The 16591-nt window shown below is 44.6% G+C and overlaps 1 protein-coding gene across 2 annotated transcripts; it reads left to right on the forward strand.

Annotated features, from left to right (window-relative positions):
* Positions 1-360: 360 nt before the first annotated feature.
* Positions 361-6510, forward strand: LOC122108083 (histone-lysine N-methyltransferase SETMAR). Of its 2 annotated transcripts, XM_042680055.1 has the most exons (3): positions 368-447; positions 1414-1453; positions 4666-6510. In XM_042680055.1, the coding sequence occupies exons 2-3, from the start codon at positions 1439-1441 to the stop codon at positions 5452-5454; spliced, it is 804 nt and encodes a 267-aa protein (XP_042535989.1). In that variant the 5' UTR covers positions 368-447; positions 1414-1438; the 3' UTR covers positions 5455-6510. The 2 variants fall into 2 exon arrangements, 1 of the variants encoding a protein (XP_042535989.1); XR_006147469.1 differs by lacking the exons at positions 1414-1453; positions 4666-6510 and adding an exon at positions 1630-1787 and having other exon boundaries at positions 361-447.
* The last annotated feature ends 10081 nt before the right edge of the window (positions 6511-16591 follow it).

Genomic DNA, 16591 nt, shown 5'->3' on the forward strand with positions numbered 1-16591 from the left:
GCCTTCAAAGCCTGCAAGGACCTCACCTCGGTCCCTTCCCTGCGCCGGGGAGGTACAGCAAGCCTTCCATTTGGTTTTCCCTAAGTCGTGCAGTACCCTTCGTGGTTTTGAAATTAAAACCCAGAGCCAGACCCAGAAACAATCCGAAGACACCTGAGGGAGGAAGACGCACCTCACAGGTCCTAGGGGAAGATGAGAGCAAACTACAACTCCCACAAGGCATTGGGGCCGCGAGACCCACAATGCCCGGCGTCCTCCGCGAGGCCAACGACGGGAGTTCAGGGGAAGATTGTCCGCGGGAGCTGTGGAGAAACGGTGGCGTTTGAGGCGATGGCCACGTCTGGAGGGGAGCCTGAGGCCGCGACAGAGCCACTGGATGTAGCCTGCGGCCTGGAGAACCTGCCCGTGAGCGTGTGGCCCCCGGGGGCGAGGCCGGCGCCCTTCCAGGTAGGGGCGGGGCTATGAGTCCTTCCGGGTAGGGTGGGCGGAGCTAGGCGGGCTTCCAGGTGGGCGTGGCTAAGAGACCTTCCGGGCAAGGGCGGGGCTAGGCGGCCGCGGGGAAGGGGTTGGGGGAAGGGATTTTTTTAATGGAAAGGTTGTAGTATACTGAGTGTGTGTGTGTGTGTGTGTGTGTGTGTGTGTGTGTGTGTGTGTGTGTGTGTTAGTGTTACTGGGATTTGAGCTTGACCTTGTGCTGGCTACTTTTACTCTCTTCCTCTTGAACCACATTCCCTGCCCTTTTATCTTTCACTATTTCTATGAATAGTGTCTTGCCGGCTCCCACCAGTCAGGACAACCCTCCTATTTACGCATCGCAAATAGCTGGGATACAGATGTGCACCACTGCATTCAGGCTGTTTTTGTTTTAGTTGGTTGAGATGGAGTCTTAGGAACTTTGTACCTAAGCTAACTTGGAACTCTAACTCTTTGGATCGCAGCCTCCCAAGTGTTAGGATTACAGACGTGAGCCACCATGCCCAGTGATTTTTTTTTTTAATTCAAAAACTAATGAGTGCTTATAATATGGCAGGCTCTTGGAGATAAGTCTCTTGCCTCCAATTAAGACTCTTATCTCGAGTTAACCACAAAAAACTGGAAATGGAACTGTGGCTCAAGAGGTAGAACACTAGCCTTGAGCACAAAAAATTGGGGACAGCAGCCAGGCCCAGAGTTCAAGCCACAGGACTGTCAAAAAAAAAAAAAATCAAACAAACAAAAATCCTCATATTGCCTTCAAACTGTTTTTTGCCCCTGATACTGGGGATCTAACTCAGGGCTTTACATACCTAGGCAACTGCTGTACCACTGAGCCCATCTTCAAATAATTCTCTTCCATATATTGAGGGAACACAAAACTACCCCTCTAAAAGCTCAAAATTGCTTGCATGTTTGCTCTAACCCATGATTTTACAGGTGCATGCACCCCAAGAATTAAGGCATGAAAAAAGTCAAGGTAAAAATAACTTTGTTTCTGATCTGCTTTCCCTTACTGTGTGAAAAGGCAAAATAATAAGATTCAGATGTTCAGATTGGAAGCAAGTATATCATAATGTCATCAGTGTTGAAAGCCAAGTAGAAAATAAACTAATTGATCTCTGGAGCTAGGAGTCAGATTTAATCATTTGTCAGGTCTCTGAAACCAGCTTCAAACATTTTTAAGATCTTCACTGGGCCTTGACAAGAATTAGCTGGCTCACAGTCTCCTAATAACTGCTTAGAGCAAAAACAAACTTAGGAGGCTAGAAGCCAAGTACAGAGATTCTTGTAGCTGGGATTTCAGCACAACCAAAAAAGGAAAGAACACACTTCCTTGTATAATACGATTCAGAACTGAGGTCCAGTTTGAATCCCACAATATTATATGGTGTCACACTTCAGTCTCTAGGACTTTGATACATAATGCGACTCAGAAAACTCAAGAACTTCCAGTCCAGTGTTCTCAAGGGCTAAAACCAAACAATCAAACAGTACTTGCTGAGCCTGTTCCGTAGGATAAGAATTCTACCTCTGGCCAGGCACCAGTGGCTCACGCCTGTAATCCTAGCTCTTCAGGAGGCTGAGATCTGAGGATTATGATTCAAAACCAGCCCAGCAGGAAAGTCTGTGAGATTGTTATCTCCAATAAACTTCCAAAAAAGTCATAAGTGGAGCTGTGGCTCAAACGATAGAGCTTTAGCCTTGGGCAAAAAGAAGTTTAGGGACAGTACCCTGGCCCTGACTTCAAGCCCCAGGACCAACAAAAAAATAAAAATAAAATAAAATTTCATTGTAGAACCTTTTAAAATAAGATGCTTTTCTAAAACATCTTTTATTTTTTTTTAACTTAAGAATCTCAAAACCTTATAAGTAAAAGTCAGCAAATAACACTATTTTTCAACAAGGAATAACATGCTTTCCTAGTTAGAAAACTACTTGAAGTCAGACTTGGTCATAAAGGGAGTTATCTGTTTGAAAAGAATCACTGTAAACAGTTTAGTGGTTTATATAGTGCACTTATAACCTGAAGAAGAAATCAATTTAAAAAGGACCTTTATGAAAAGTTTCATAATGGTGAATAAAAATCCTCATTTGACAAAATCATCCAAGTGTTTGGGCAACCATTCACACCTCAGCGTGGAGTCCTTTAAGAGCTGGAAGCAGCCCCTGTGTGGGGCAGCACTGGACTGGATGGACAGATGCATGTTTGCCTAGGCCTTCCCTTCTCCCTGGGCCACACCCCGCTGAGCAGCAGCTGGAAGAAACAACACAAAACAGGAGCACTTTTGCTCTCCACCCCCAAATCACTTTCCCAGCAGCAGTTAGTCTGCTGTCACTGCTTCTCCCACTCATCACCCTCCTCTCTCCTCACTCCTCAGTCCTCCCCCAGCTCTGTGCTTCTTAAAATACAAGGAACAGCACTGAACTGCACAGCCCCGCCAAAGGCTCAGCTGCACTGAGAGACACTGATGGAGGACTGACTGAAGGACATTTGGGGCCTAGCTCCTCCATCCACTCTGTTCATCTGGTGTCCTGTAGAACTGTTTGGGACAGCATGCCAGAAGTCTTTATTCAGGGGCAGAATGAAAATCAGCTCCCAGAAACTGCTTCCTGGAAAGAACGGCTGAGGACACCTCAGTGAAATTTCTCTCTGGCCTCACTACTAGAACAAGCCACTGCTGCTTCTGCGCAGTGAGCTTGTTGCTTACAGACAATGCAAGGCTTCCCTCTGACCACACAGCCCTCCTTGCAATGGCTGCTCTCAGATGAAGCCAAATATCCACTGTGCGCCCCTTGCACGCATTGTCTATCCAAACTCACTACACAGACAGGTCTGCTCTTATTTCCTGTTCACCTGGGGTTACTCGCCTTTATGTTACTGCAGCAAAATACTTGAGGTAAGCAACTTGGAAGGCTTATTTGGGCTTATAGTTTTGGAGGTTCCAATCCGAGGCTGGTTGGCCCCACTGCTGTGGCGCCTGGCTGAGGCAGAGCACCACAGTGGAGGTATGTGAGCCAGGAGGCTGCTAACCGCATGGGTGCTGAGAAGGGAGGCTGAGGCCCCCAGAGCCTCTTGAGTCCCATGACTGGTCTTCCTCCCACTAGGTCCTACCTTTTCAAAGTTCCACCACCTCCCAACTGTGTTGTGGGAAACGTTTATCCAAACCAGAGCATAGCTCACATTTTCTTCCCTGTTGTTTATTTATCTTGCCTCTTTGCAAATCTCATTAAGTCCTTCTTGGAACAAGGGTGGAATAAATGAACAATGAATAAATGTAAGCAAGGATTATTCTACACCACCAGACATGGTGGTGCACACATGTGACACCAGCTCTCTGGACACTAAGGTAGGAGCAACACAAGTTCAAGGTCAAGAACTTGTCCATGAGGAAGGGAGGAGGAGAAGAGAGGAGAGGAGGGAAAAGAAGGGGAGGGGAAGGGAGAGGAGGAGAGGGGAGAAAAGGGGAGAGGAGAGGAGAGGGGAGGGGAGAGGAGAGGGGAGGGGAGAGGAGAGGAGGGGACGGGTCAGGAGAGGAGAAGACAGGAGAGGAGGAAATCTATATATTACAAATATGCTAGGCTCATGAGAGACACCTTAATCTTCAGAGGCTGAAAATCTACTTCATGATGCCAGCAAAGAATAACCAGACATCAGGCTTCACACAGAGATTTTAGACTTAGGGTTTTCTTCTTTTTCTGTATCATTTAATAAATGTAATGTTCTGAAAATAGAGGCACATTGCAAAAAACCAAGAGATGTTTTAGATTATCACCTTTTCATTTAAAGATCAAGATGACAGAAATCAGATCTTGAATTGCGTGCAAATAATAATTCAACAAACATTTCCCTGATGTCCAAATTTGAAGGAAACAAAATGAACTCCAAAGCTGTTTCTGGTATATAAAATTGGGAAGTGGGTACTATTATTTAGCCTTTTGCTTAAAATGAACCCACAGAAGTTTAAATATAAAAATTAGTATCTTTTCAATTGGAGAGTGATCTTTTTGGGTACTATTTTAGTGTACTACGATGTAAAGAGTTTTGTCTTGTCTGTTTTTATGTATGTTAGAATTATCTAGTATCCAAGCCAAAAGCTTCATGTACAGTACATACATACATACACACACACACACACACACACGAGCTCTATGACATGGCATGCTAATGAGTGTTTCTGTTTCTTACAGTACAGTCCCGACCATGTTACTGGGCCTGGAGCAGACATGGACCCCAGTCAAATAACCTTTCCTGGGTGTGTCTGCAGCCAGACTCCTTGCGTCCCCGGCACCTGCTCCTGCCTCCTCCATGACAAGAACTACGATGACAGTTTGTGCCTCAGAGACATAGGACTGGAAGCAAAGTATGCCCGGCCTGTTTTCGAGTGCAATGCCCTGTGCCGGTGCAGCCCCCACTGCCCAAACAGAGTGGTCCAGAGAGGGCTACAGGCCCACCTGCAGGTGTTCCTGACAGACAGGAAAGGCTGGGGACTTCGGACCTTGGAACTGATCCCAAAGGGAAGATTCGTCTGTGAGTACGCTGGGGAGGTTCTAGGCCTCTCTGAAGCGCAGAGGAGAATTCACTCCCAGACAATCGATGACTCGAATTACATTATTGCCGTCAGGGAGCACGTCTGCGAGGGGCAGGTAATGGAAACGTTTGTTGACCCTACCCACATAGGCAATCTCGGGAGATTCCTCAACCATGCCTGTGAGCCAAACCTGCTGATGGTCCCCATCCGCGTGGACTCAATGGTGCCCAGGTTGGCACTTTTTGCAGCCAGAGACATTGTGCCAGGAGAAGAGCTTTCCTATGACTACTCAGGAAGATTTCTTAACCTGGCAGACACTGAGGACCAGGAAGGGTTAGACCGTGGGAAACGACGAAAACCTTGTTACTGTGGTGCCAGGGCGTGCACCGCTTTTCTGCCTTATGACAGTTCTCTGTATGGTCCCTTGGAAGAGGCAGACATCAGTTAAGAATGAAATTCCACCACGTATCATCACCTCCGCCCCCGCCCCGCCTCTCAGCGGGCAGGAATCACGAGGATCCCAGCAGGCTTGCCCACTTCTGTGCCCCTTTCTGCAGGCACCTTACTCTCAGTCTCCCTGTAAGGGGGCCAGCTGGGCCGCTGCCTGGTTGCCTAGGTTTCATTCTGGAAGGTGACAGAGACTACAAATTGTCCACCAATATCCCTGTAACACAATTCTCATTTTTACCTACAGACATGACCACCCATTTAAGGTGTGGTGTGGCAAGGTGATCACATCCTAACTAATGGGATAAACAAAAATTGGCACGTGCTTCCGGACTCTTGTGTTTCTTCCTGTAAGCTGGCATGGATGCACAATGGGTCTGCCATCCTAGCCTCCATGGGCTGGGCCTAGCCAAGCCACCAGATGAAAGAGGAGTAGTGTGCGGGTTGCTGTGGAGACACTGTGGGACATGTGGGTGGACTTCCAGGCGGGGCCGTCCCCCTTGGTTAGGCAGACCACTACTATGCTCTTGCCTGGAACCAAATCATGACCAGAGAAAACCCGTGGGGCTGCACTCCAAAGCCTGCCTTCCACCCGCTCTACCAGAAATAAAGCTTACCTTGCTTTCCTGCCTGCCTGCCTGCCTGCCTACTGTATCTTATTTATTTGTAAGCACAAATTAAGGAAAAGGCCTAATTATCACCTGCTAAAACATTAAACCACCAATAATGAAAAACTAAAAGCCAGAAAAGTGGGGGGGGGGGATATAAAACCAAGGCATCAATTTTAAAGACCTTATTTGCTAATGATGTATCAAAATTGTATATTCACTAATTGTAGCAAATGTGCCATCATGAGATGAAATGTAATATAAACATGTAGTGAATGGTGTTAATAAACGGGGACGTTGGTACAGGTGTGTAGGAATTCTATACTGTCTTCTCCATTTTGGAACTGTTCCATAAATATCAACTATAAAAGAAAATACACCAAAGTCTTGACCTGTTCCTCCAAAGAAGACACACAAAAGTAGATAAGCCATGTTTAATATCATTAGTTATTAGAGATGTATGAAGGAAAAAACACACACCACATACCACTTCACAGGCCTTCAGATAGCTATAATCAAAAGGTTTTCATAATAAGACCAGGTATACTTGGCTCACACCTGTAATCCCGACTACCCAGGAGGCTGAGACCTGAGGAACTATCACAGTTCGAAGCCAGTTTGAGCAAGAAAGTCCATGAGACTCTTTATCTCTAATTAACCACCACCAAAAAGCCAGAGAAGGAGCTATGGCGCAGGGCGGGGGGGGGGGGGGGGGGGGGGGGACGCAGGGCGCGCCGAGTCCTCGGAGACAGCGCCCAGTACCGGCACACACCCATGCACATATACAGGACACACAGGACAATGACAGATGCTAACAAAGTTGTGGAGAAAGTTGACCCCTCATGTATTGCTCGAAAAATGGCAAAACTGTGCAACTACTCTGTGAATCAGTTTCTTGAATTATGAATATAATCACTGAATGTAACTAGATATAAACCAACAAAACTCCAAGTGTGGTCGCAAAATATTTGTTCACTAACACCCATAACATTGCAATACTATAATAGTAACAAAAAATGAACGAAACCCAAATGGCTAGTAACCCATGAATGAAGAAACTATGATAACCATATAAATAATATGATGACATAGTATTCAATCACAAAATAAATAAAATACTAAACATGACACAGATGACCCTTGAAAAAGATACCAAACACAAAATTTCACAGTTATTTTTTGGGGGAGAGGGGGCGGTATTGGGAATCTAATTCCAGAGCCTTCTATTATAGACAAAGACTTGCACCACTGAGCTACATTCCCAGTCCCAAATGGATTCTGTTCATGTGAAATATCCAGAGTTGGCAATTCCACAGAGATACAAAGTGGCTGAGTGGCTGCGAGAGGCCGGTGATGAGAAGTGGTACTCAGAGAGACTGCTCAGTGCTCACAGACACAGCACAGATCTGAGATACTGCAGGAGATGACAGTGTAGAGTTAGTGGCAACGTTAAGTGAATTCTAACTCCATAAAAGAAAAGGAGGAGGAAGATAACACACATAGGAGGGACTCCCTGGGGAAGTGGTAGTAACCTGTAACTGTGAACATGTTTCAGGAATAACACTGTTTAGACCCCAGGAATTCATGCTTCCCTACAAAAAAAAAAAAAAAGACTACCAACTGTTGTGTGATGTCTGTGTGTTGAACAGTCAGCACACCAGAGATGGCCTGCAGGGAGAACTGCACAACAGAAATGCTTGGTTTGATAAGGAAGGAGACAAGTTCATTAACTTACCAGATCATTCATGTAACTGGAATAATAGTATCTATTTTCTTCAGAGTATAGGGTATCAATTTTCCTGTTTCTTTTTTTTTTTTTTGGGTCTGGTCATGGGGCCTGAACTCTGGGCCTGGGTGCTGTCCCTCAGCTCTTCAGCTCAAGGCTAGCGCTCTACCACTTGAGCCACAGCGCCACTTCCAGCTTTTTTCTTTTTATTTATGTGGTACTGAGGAATCGAACCCAGGGCCTCAGGCATGCAAAGCAAGCGCTCTACCACTGAGCCATCTTCCCAGCCCAATTTTCCTGTTTCTTGTTCCAACTTGTGGTCCCAGACACATTCAAAGTAGTACTGTCTTCATTGCAGTGGCACATAAAGAGTAAGAGACATTTTGGCATATGAAACAATTTATGTGGATGATTAATTCTATGATACTGATTCTTTTTCATTATTTGTATGGATTTTAAAAATGGCTAACGTGACAATCCAGTTGTTCATATGATGGAAACAACCTCCAGTCTTCTGTAATAATAACTTAGTATATGTGACTTCATTATCATGGCTGAGCATAGTATATAAATTTTATGGTTTGTTTTCAACTCAGTCTTGGCACACTGAAGCTTTCTCTTATTGAAATTGATTTTTAAAACTATCAAAACTTTGAATGAGGAAATGGGGTCACCTGTGGCTCAAATGGTAGAGCACTGGCTTTGAGCAAAAAAGCTCAGGGACAGTGCCACACCCTGCGTTCAAGCCCCATGACTGACAGGAAAAAAAAAAGTCAAAAAGGATGACCTCATTTGGTTTCCTTGCTAACAGAACAACTGTACGAAATTCGCATTTATGGCTCTGTTTACAATATTACTGACAGACAAGAAAAACACATTTTATGGGAAAAATACAAAATAATTTAGGAATCAGATAGGTCATTACTTTATTACCCATCCAAATATCACTAGCACAGTGGATGCCCCATCATGAGCAAAGATAATTAAATGTTGACATGTTCAATATGTTTGCCAACTTTCAATCACATAAAAACCAGTGTGCTTTATACTCAACTTTCATTCTTGCGGTTATGAGGACACATTTGTCAAAGCAGGAAAATAACTTGATTGGTACTTTTAAATGTTTCCATATGTGGCCCCTGAGTATCTGAAAGCCGTCCTGGCTTTGATGCAAGGGAGAAGAGGGCTTTTCGAATGTAACACTAATATACAAAACTACTTATATCCCATTTTCCTACCATTTGATTCCACGTGTCCATTGTTTCTTCCCTGCCTCAGCTTCTCGCCTCCAGCTGTGCCACCCTCCCCAACCCCATGAAGCACCTGCCACCCTTATTTTGTTCTTTGTTGGTCATGGCGCTTGAACTCTGGGCCTGGGTGCTGTCCCTCAGCTCTTCAGCTCAAGGCTAGTGCTCTACTCTACCACTTGAGCCACAGCGCCACTTCCAGCTTTTTCTGCTTATGTGGTGCTGAGGAATCGAACCCAGGTCCTCATGTATGCAAGACAAGCACTCTATCACTGAGCCACTTCCCAGCCCCTGCCACCTTTACATCTCCCATCATTTCTCATTTTTTTAGGGTGATGGCCAAATCCCTGGACACATCCAAAGAGCTCTCTACCTACTTCTCCACACTACCTCCTACTGTCTTCATCTCTCTGAGCCTACCTTGGAAGCAAGTTCTGCCTCACACTTACCCTCTTTCTTGATAATGGTTTTCCCTCCTAGAAGCAGCTTGAAGGACTATACTTCACATGGCCTGCAGCAGAATATTACAGCTAAGGCGGGGCATAGACATATTCTCACCTGTACCTGGACTTACTTTTACCTACATTTGTTTATTCTTGTGCCAATACTGAGGCTTGAACTCAAGGCCAGCACTCTAGCCTTGAGCCACAGCTCCACTTTTGGCTTTTGTTTGCTGGTGAAATGGCAATAACTAGTTCCTTAACTTTTCTGCCCGGAATAGCTGAACCATGATCCTCAGATCTTAGCCTCTTGCAAGAGTGGGTTTTTTTTTTTTTTTTGGGGGGGGGGCGCTTTTTTTGATTTTGTTTTTGTCGGTCATGGGGCTTGAACTCTGGGCTTGGGTGCTGTCCCTGCGCTCTTCAGCTCAAGACAAGAGCTCTACCGCTTGAGCCACAGTGCCACTTCCAGATCTCAGCCTCTTGAGTGGAGAGAGGCTTCCTTTCCCTTCTTCACACTGTACTGAGCCTTCTCACCTTCTTTGCTTGTCTGGACAAGGCTGGGATTTTGTCCACTCCATCTCTTAGACTTCGTGTTTTTGTGGCTATCAGGCAGCAAACGTAACAAGAAGGCCAGCAATGTTCTATCTCCCTATTCCCTTTTATTTCCCTGCTGCCTTCCTCCTCTCTGCCAGATGCCTCTTTGCTACCATGCAGCTGCCCATCACTGAGGCTGAGGTGTTGGGTGTAAGAGCTGAGGGCCCTGTCCATCCTTCAGTGCTTCCAGATAATGTGGGCAGGCCACACAGCACCACTACACCTGTCTTCTCAGATTTCCAACCACACAAAGGGGTTTATAAGCATAGACTCACTGGCCCCCTGCCTGGGATTTCTGACTCGATAGCTATGAAGGAATTTACATTGCTTCTCTTTTCCCTTCTTTTCTTCTGTTCTGGGCTTTGAACTCTACAGATGGCATGTTTCACATTCATCACTGAGGTGCACTGGTGGAATCTGAGTAGAATGAAGACAAGATCACATTCAGATTTCAATACGATTGCTCTGGACACAGTGAGAACTCGCTTGATTTGCACTGCTGAGCAGAAGGAAGGAGGCTAGAGATGCTTTAGGTGAACCAGTCAGGAGATTGTGTATAGTAGTCCAGGAGCAGAATAAAATGGCAGCTGGAATTAGAAACGATTGGAACAACAGATATTTAGGTAGCAAAAGCCACAGGTCCAAGCCAGTCACCTGTAGCTCACACCTATAATTCTAGCTACTTAGAAAGCTGAGATCTGAGGGTTGTGTTTAAAGCCAGACTGGACAGCAAAGTCCATTAGACTCTTATCTCCAATTAACCACCAAAAGCTGAAGTGTGGCTCAAGTGGCAGAATGCTTGCAGAAAAGTTCGTGAACAGCACCCAGGCTCTGAGTTCAAGTCCCACAACCAAAAAATAAAAAAGGTTGCTAAAGACATTCAGGATATGAGACCCTCAGAGACAGGGTGTGTACAATTATTAGACTCTCAAAAGCCCACTTCTAGGAAGCAGAGGTGCGACTCAAGTGGTAGGGCGCCAGTGTTAAATGAAAAGGCCAATCAAGAGTTCCTGATTCAAACCCCAGAACCAGCATTTAAAAAAAAAAAACATTTTAAGCCAAGTTTCAAATGTAAAACAACAACAAACTCCATGGGTACTTGCCTGTGTAGCAACCATGAAGCCCTGAGTTCAAGTCTCAGTACTAAAAACAAACCCCAAAACAGAAGTCAATTGCTTCATTTTTCTTTTTTTCCTCTTCCTCACGAACACTGGTTGTCAGCACTTCCGTGGAGGGAGCTGGTGCCCTGGCAGCTTTCATCTTCAGGAACTATTTCTTTTAATATCTAACCATCAAAAACTGAGTTAAAGTTTTGCAAAGAGAATATCTTGTTCTGAGCAGGCAGTACCCCTCCCCGCCAAAAAAAGGAGATAGGAGACAAATAATCACATGGTCTGGCATGACTGCCAGAAAGTACATCCAGTATCTCTCCAAATTTGTCTTCATCAGGCATAAGCTCTGGCCATTAGGATCACAAGGGAGAATGTGAGTTAGGAAAGTCAGCATAGAAAGAAGTATGCTGAGCCCAGTGGTTCACACCTATAATCCTAGTGACTGGAGCCTGAGATCTGAGGATCATGATTTGAAGCCAACCCTAGCAGGAAAGACCATAAGACTTTTATCTCCAATTACCAAAAAAGCTGAAAATAGAGCTGTGGCTCAAGTAGTAAAGCACTAACTTTGAGGGAAAAAGCTCAGGAACAGAACCCAGGTATGTGTGTGGAGGAGGGGGGAGGGAGAGAGAGAGAGGAAGGAGAGAGAGAGAAGAGAGAGAATGATCAAACAGGGTGGACAAGGTAAACCTCTGTAGACACACCTTCCCTCTCCCCCACACCAGGAAGGGGAGGTGCCCAGAACAATGGCACCCCAGGATCATGAAGGGAATCTTATTATTTTTAAAGGCATTCAGAACCCTGGGCTTTAACTCACAAGGCTTAGGACTCTTTCTTAATTCTATCCATGTACATACAAATACTTTATTTTCCATCAACTGAACAAAAAACATTTTTTCAGAAGATAACAGCAATGTATCTGCTAAAAATAGGCTTTTTTTAAGACTCCTGAGAGACTTATAAAGCAACAAACAAAGGAAAGTTTGATACTACCAGTCATTTGAAATCGACTAGCTTGAACCAGGAGTGGTGGGAGATGCTTATAATCCCAGCACTGAGGAAAGAGGCTGAGGCAGAAGGATCACAAGTTCCAGTCAGCGAGACTGACTCAAAAACAATATGGATTAAGTTCTGAAAGATCAAATGGAATTGCTCTTCATTAAAACTATTTTTTTCTTTTGTCAGTCATGGGGATTGAACTCTGGGCCTGAGTGCTGTCCCTCAGCTCTTCAGCTCAAGGCTAGCGCTCTACCACTCGAGCCACAGCGCCACTTGTGCTATTCTGGTGGTTTATTGGAGATTAGTCTCATGGACTGTCTTGCCTGGTCTGGCTCTAAACCGCGATCCTCAGATCTCAGCCTCCTGAGTAGCTAGGAATAGAGGTGTGGGCACCTGGCCTTCATTAAAACTTTTTAACATTTTAATTTTCACTTTAAAAAACTCTCTCCATCAATACATTTGTACTTTTCTGGCTGTTAAGCTCCTTCTCTTCCTTCCTTGGACAATGGTATAGAAAAAAACCAATGGCATAGATGCTATTTGTACCCTTTCTTTAATGAGGAAGGAATCCATTTGTTATTCCAACTCCCATTTCAGTTTATTGGTGTAAAAACAATGCCACTCTGTGGACACAGGAGCCAGGAAAGAATCTCTCTTGTCACACACACAGCTTGATTCTAATCTTGAAGAGATTATGGGACACTAAAATTCCAAAGCACCAAGTTCATGTTGCAAAACCAACAGGCTCCAAGGATAAGTTCAAGGCCCAAGAACACCAAGAAATGGCCAGGAGGCTGCCTTTACATCCTCAACCATGTCAAAAGCTGGCGTCATTTACCCAATGTTTATGAAGCAACAACTGCATACCAGCTACTGTTGAGGTGGTTCGATACTACAGCAAAGCATTCCTGTCATTGTCATATAAAGCATTAGCAGTTTGAAAGTCACACCTCAGTTCAAAATGGCTGGCTTCTCCCAGTGTTTTCTTCTCTCGTGAATGCTACTCACATGATTCCCAAGTGGAGAGATCCTTAGAATGTGAAAAGAGCTGGCATGGTGGTACACACTTGTAATCCCAGCTGCTGAGGGAAGGAGAAGGAGATGGGGTCTGAGATTGTGGTCTGAGGTCTGCCCTAGACAAAAAATGCAAGAGAGACTCTAAAATAAGTAAATAAAAGCAATTTGGCAGGGAGTTTGGCTCAAGTGGTAAAGAATTTGCCAAGCAAACACAAATCCTTCAGTTCAAGTCCAAGTTCTACCCAAAAGCAAAAAAAAAAAAAAAAAAGTATAAAGAAGAATCTACAATAGGTTTGCGCTATGGGTAGGGACACTTCTCAACTGGTTTCTATGATTCAGAAGGGAGTTAGAAAACAAACTACAGAGTAGCAGGACCAGAAACAGAGCGGTGGGGACTGGCAGAGCCTCTCCTAATGGAGGGCACGATTTCCCATCATGCTCTCTTCCTTTTCCTACGGGACAACTTGGAATAACCAAACTAAAGCTCTCAGAGAAAGGAGCCCCAGGAGGGATGAAAATGCCTACTTTTCGAGTTTATAATCCTAGATTTCGGTCAACAAACTTAAGTCTTCTGGAGGGAGAGTTCACCAAAGAGGATTTTCACCAGTCCCAAGCTAGGCCTGGTCCAGCCAGCAGCTCTGAGGCTCAGCCAGTGGAATCAGCAGATGCTGGTAAGACCAGATAACACGTCAGCCCTGCTTTCTGACTATGTTTAGTGAACGCTGAGAGGCCTTGAGGCTAGAACCAGCACAACCAAGCCAGATATAGGAAAGGTCAGAATTATTAACTCCACAAGGGGCTCCAGATCACCAAACCACAGAGAGAGAAACAACATGGTAAGTGCTGGCAGTCAGCAGGCAGTAGAGATGGTGGGCAGAGAGGAGGATGGAAGCAATTTGCTCCTGAAGGCTGATTTCGTTAACTGTGAATCACTTGTGCAGACTGGAGCCGTTGGCAACAGAGACTGAACAGAACTACACACCCTGGGGTTGTATTTCAGCCACAGAAAGCAGGAAATGCTCTATCCCAGGACCAGAGGAAGACCTGTTAAATTTCATTCATCTGAGCCCTACAGAACTTTCCTTAGACTGAGCTACGTGGGTCCGCCTCACCTTTGTTTTAGGATGAAGGACCCTTGAAAGCTGCAGATCACCTGAAGGGGGGAGTGGAAATGGTACTTCTTTATAGAGAGAGCTGTCAATCCTGATCACCGTTCTCTAATGCAGCGATTAAGACGTGCAGGCAGTATCCTGCAGCAGTATCTGCTCAAGTGCACAGAGATTTAAATAGGTATAAATATGCTGATTGGAACATTTTAACAAGGAAAACTGGGGGGAAAATCCAAATATCCATTAATAGGGAACTTAAATTCAGCTATTTTAAAGGAGCTATACCTGTAGTACTATTCAGTACTTTTATGAGATATACAAAACATATTTAATTAAAGTGTATTATTTACAATATGACTCAACCTTTCTGGTTCTAGGGTTGGAACCCAGAGCATCATACATGCACAAGTGCTCTACTACTGAGCTAGGCCTCCAGCCCAACTCCATTTTGTTCTAGGAAAACTGTATGTAAAGGCTGGAGGCGTGGCTCAGGTGGCAAAACACCTACCCAGCAAGTACAAGCCTGGGTTCAAACTCTAGTACGACCAGGGTGAGAAGTATATATTATGAATATTTCTCTTGTATACATATTGTTGTATACATTACATATCATTTCAATGTGTGTAAATGTATGTTTACAAATAATCTGTTCATTCTATAGCAGCATACATATTTGTGCACACACACACACACATTCATAAATGCATAGAAAAGTCTGGGCAATGACAGACTAAGTAATAACATTACTTACCTGCTGCCATGGGTTTAAGGAAAGAGGAGAACTCACAGAACAAGAAATTGCAAGCGTATATAAATATACTTGCTTTTTGTTTCTGGCTCAGGTAGGCTTGCACTCAATGGACATGAGGCTAGCTTCATCTCAACCTGCTCCTGCCCTAGTCTTTGGGGTTTTTGTTCAGATTTTAGTTTCTTAGCTTTACACTATGCATTTTATTACTTTGGTAAATAAAACTACGACTAACAATAATAGAGGATTTTTTTGTTCATTTGTTGTGGTACTGAGGTTTGAACTCAGGGTCCCAAACTTGCTAGACAGGAACTCTACTATGTAAGCCACACTCCCAGTTGGTTAATTTCAAGATAGTCTCACATTATGTCCTGGGCTGTCTGGGCTGCAATTCTCATATGTGTGCATTCTTGTGTTGCTGTGGATGACAGGCATGCACCACTGTACATGTCACCAGCCACTGGTTTGAGATGGGGTCTCTTAAGCTTTTCTGTTCTCACTGGCCTCAAACAGCAAACCCCAAATCTCCATCTCCCAAGTAACTAGGGAGGAAGCTTACTGACTTGGACCACTTCACATACATACAGTTTTCTAAAGAAATGTGATGGACAGGAACATGATCTTCATTTTTCTTTAAGTGCTAGTACTGGGACTTGAACTCAAGGCCTTACTACTGTCTTGCTTAGCTTTACCCACTCAAAGCCGGTGTGTTCTGCCACCTGAGCCACATTTCTACTTCTAGCTTTCTGCTGTTTAATTGGAGATGAGAATCTATGGAGTATCTGAGTGGTAAGATGAAAAACCATTCCAGGACCCACTCCCCTTCTGTGGGACACAGGGCCTTCTCTTTAAAATAAGCCAGAGGCTGCAACAAAGGCCTAAGAACACCGACCTATGAAATCAAGATTTGTGCCCCTTCCTCTTTTTTTTTTTGGTCAGTCGTAGGGCTTGAACTCTGGGCCTAGACACTATCCCTCAGCTCTTCAGCTCGAGGCAAGCACTCTACCACTTAAGCCACAGAGCCACTTCTGGTTTTCTGAGTTTATTGAAGATAAGAGTCTCACGGACTTTTCCTTCCCCAGGCTGGCTTTGAACCATGATCCTCAGAGCTCAGGTTCCTAAGTAGCTAGGATGACAGGCGTGAGCCACCAACGCCCAGCTCCCCTTCCTCTTAGCCTCTTCCTTCTCCTAGTCCTCCCTAAACCACAGGAGCCATAAATAAAAGTTTTTTGTTTTTGTTCTTTTACTTCAGAGATCACTGATGCAAAACATAAAAATACTGCCTCTGGCCACTAGAGGGAGAACTCCACACGTCAAACTGCTTTCATCTGCCACTTCACAGGAAAACATGCCCACAGATGGAGAAGTGCACGGCTTGGCTCCCCCCAAAAAAAGACTGTTCAAAGCTAAAAGCCCACAAGCACTAGCCTCTGTTATTCAGCTTTTGGCACGCCACATATGTCCTAAAGCAAAGGGTTTCATCAACGAGTATAAAGTGACAAACGTGAATGCGGTTCCCCTATTCCTGAAACTGAGCA

The sequence above is a fragment of the Dipodomys spectabilis genome, unplaced genomic scaffold (genome assembly GCF_019054845.1).
Source record: "Dipodomys spectabilis isolate Male_0828 unplaced genomic scaffold, ASM1905484v1 ptg000054l, whole genome shotgun sequence".
Taxonomy (NCBI): domain Eukaryota; kingdom Metazoa; phylum Chordata; class Mammalia; order Rodentia; family Heteromyidae; genus Dipodomys; species Dipodomys spectabilis.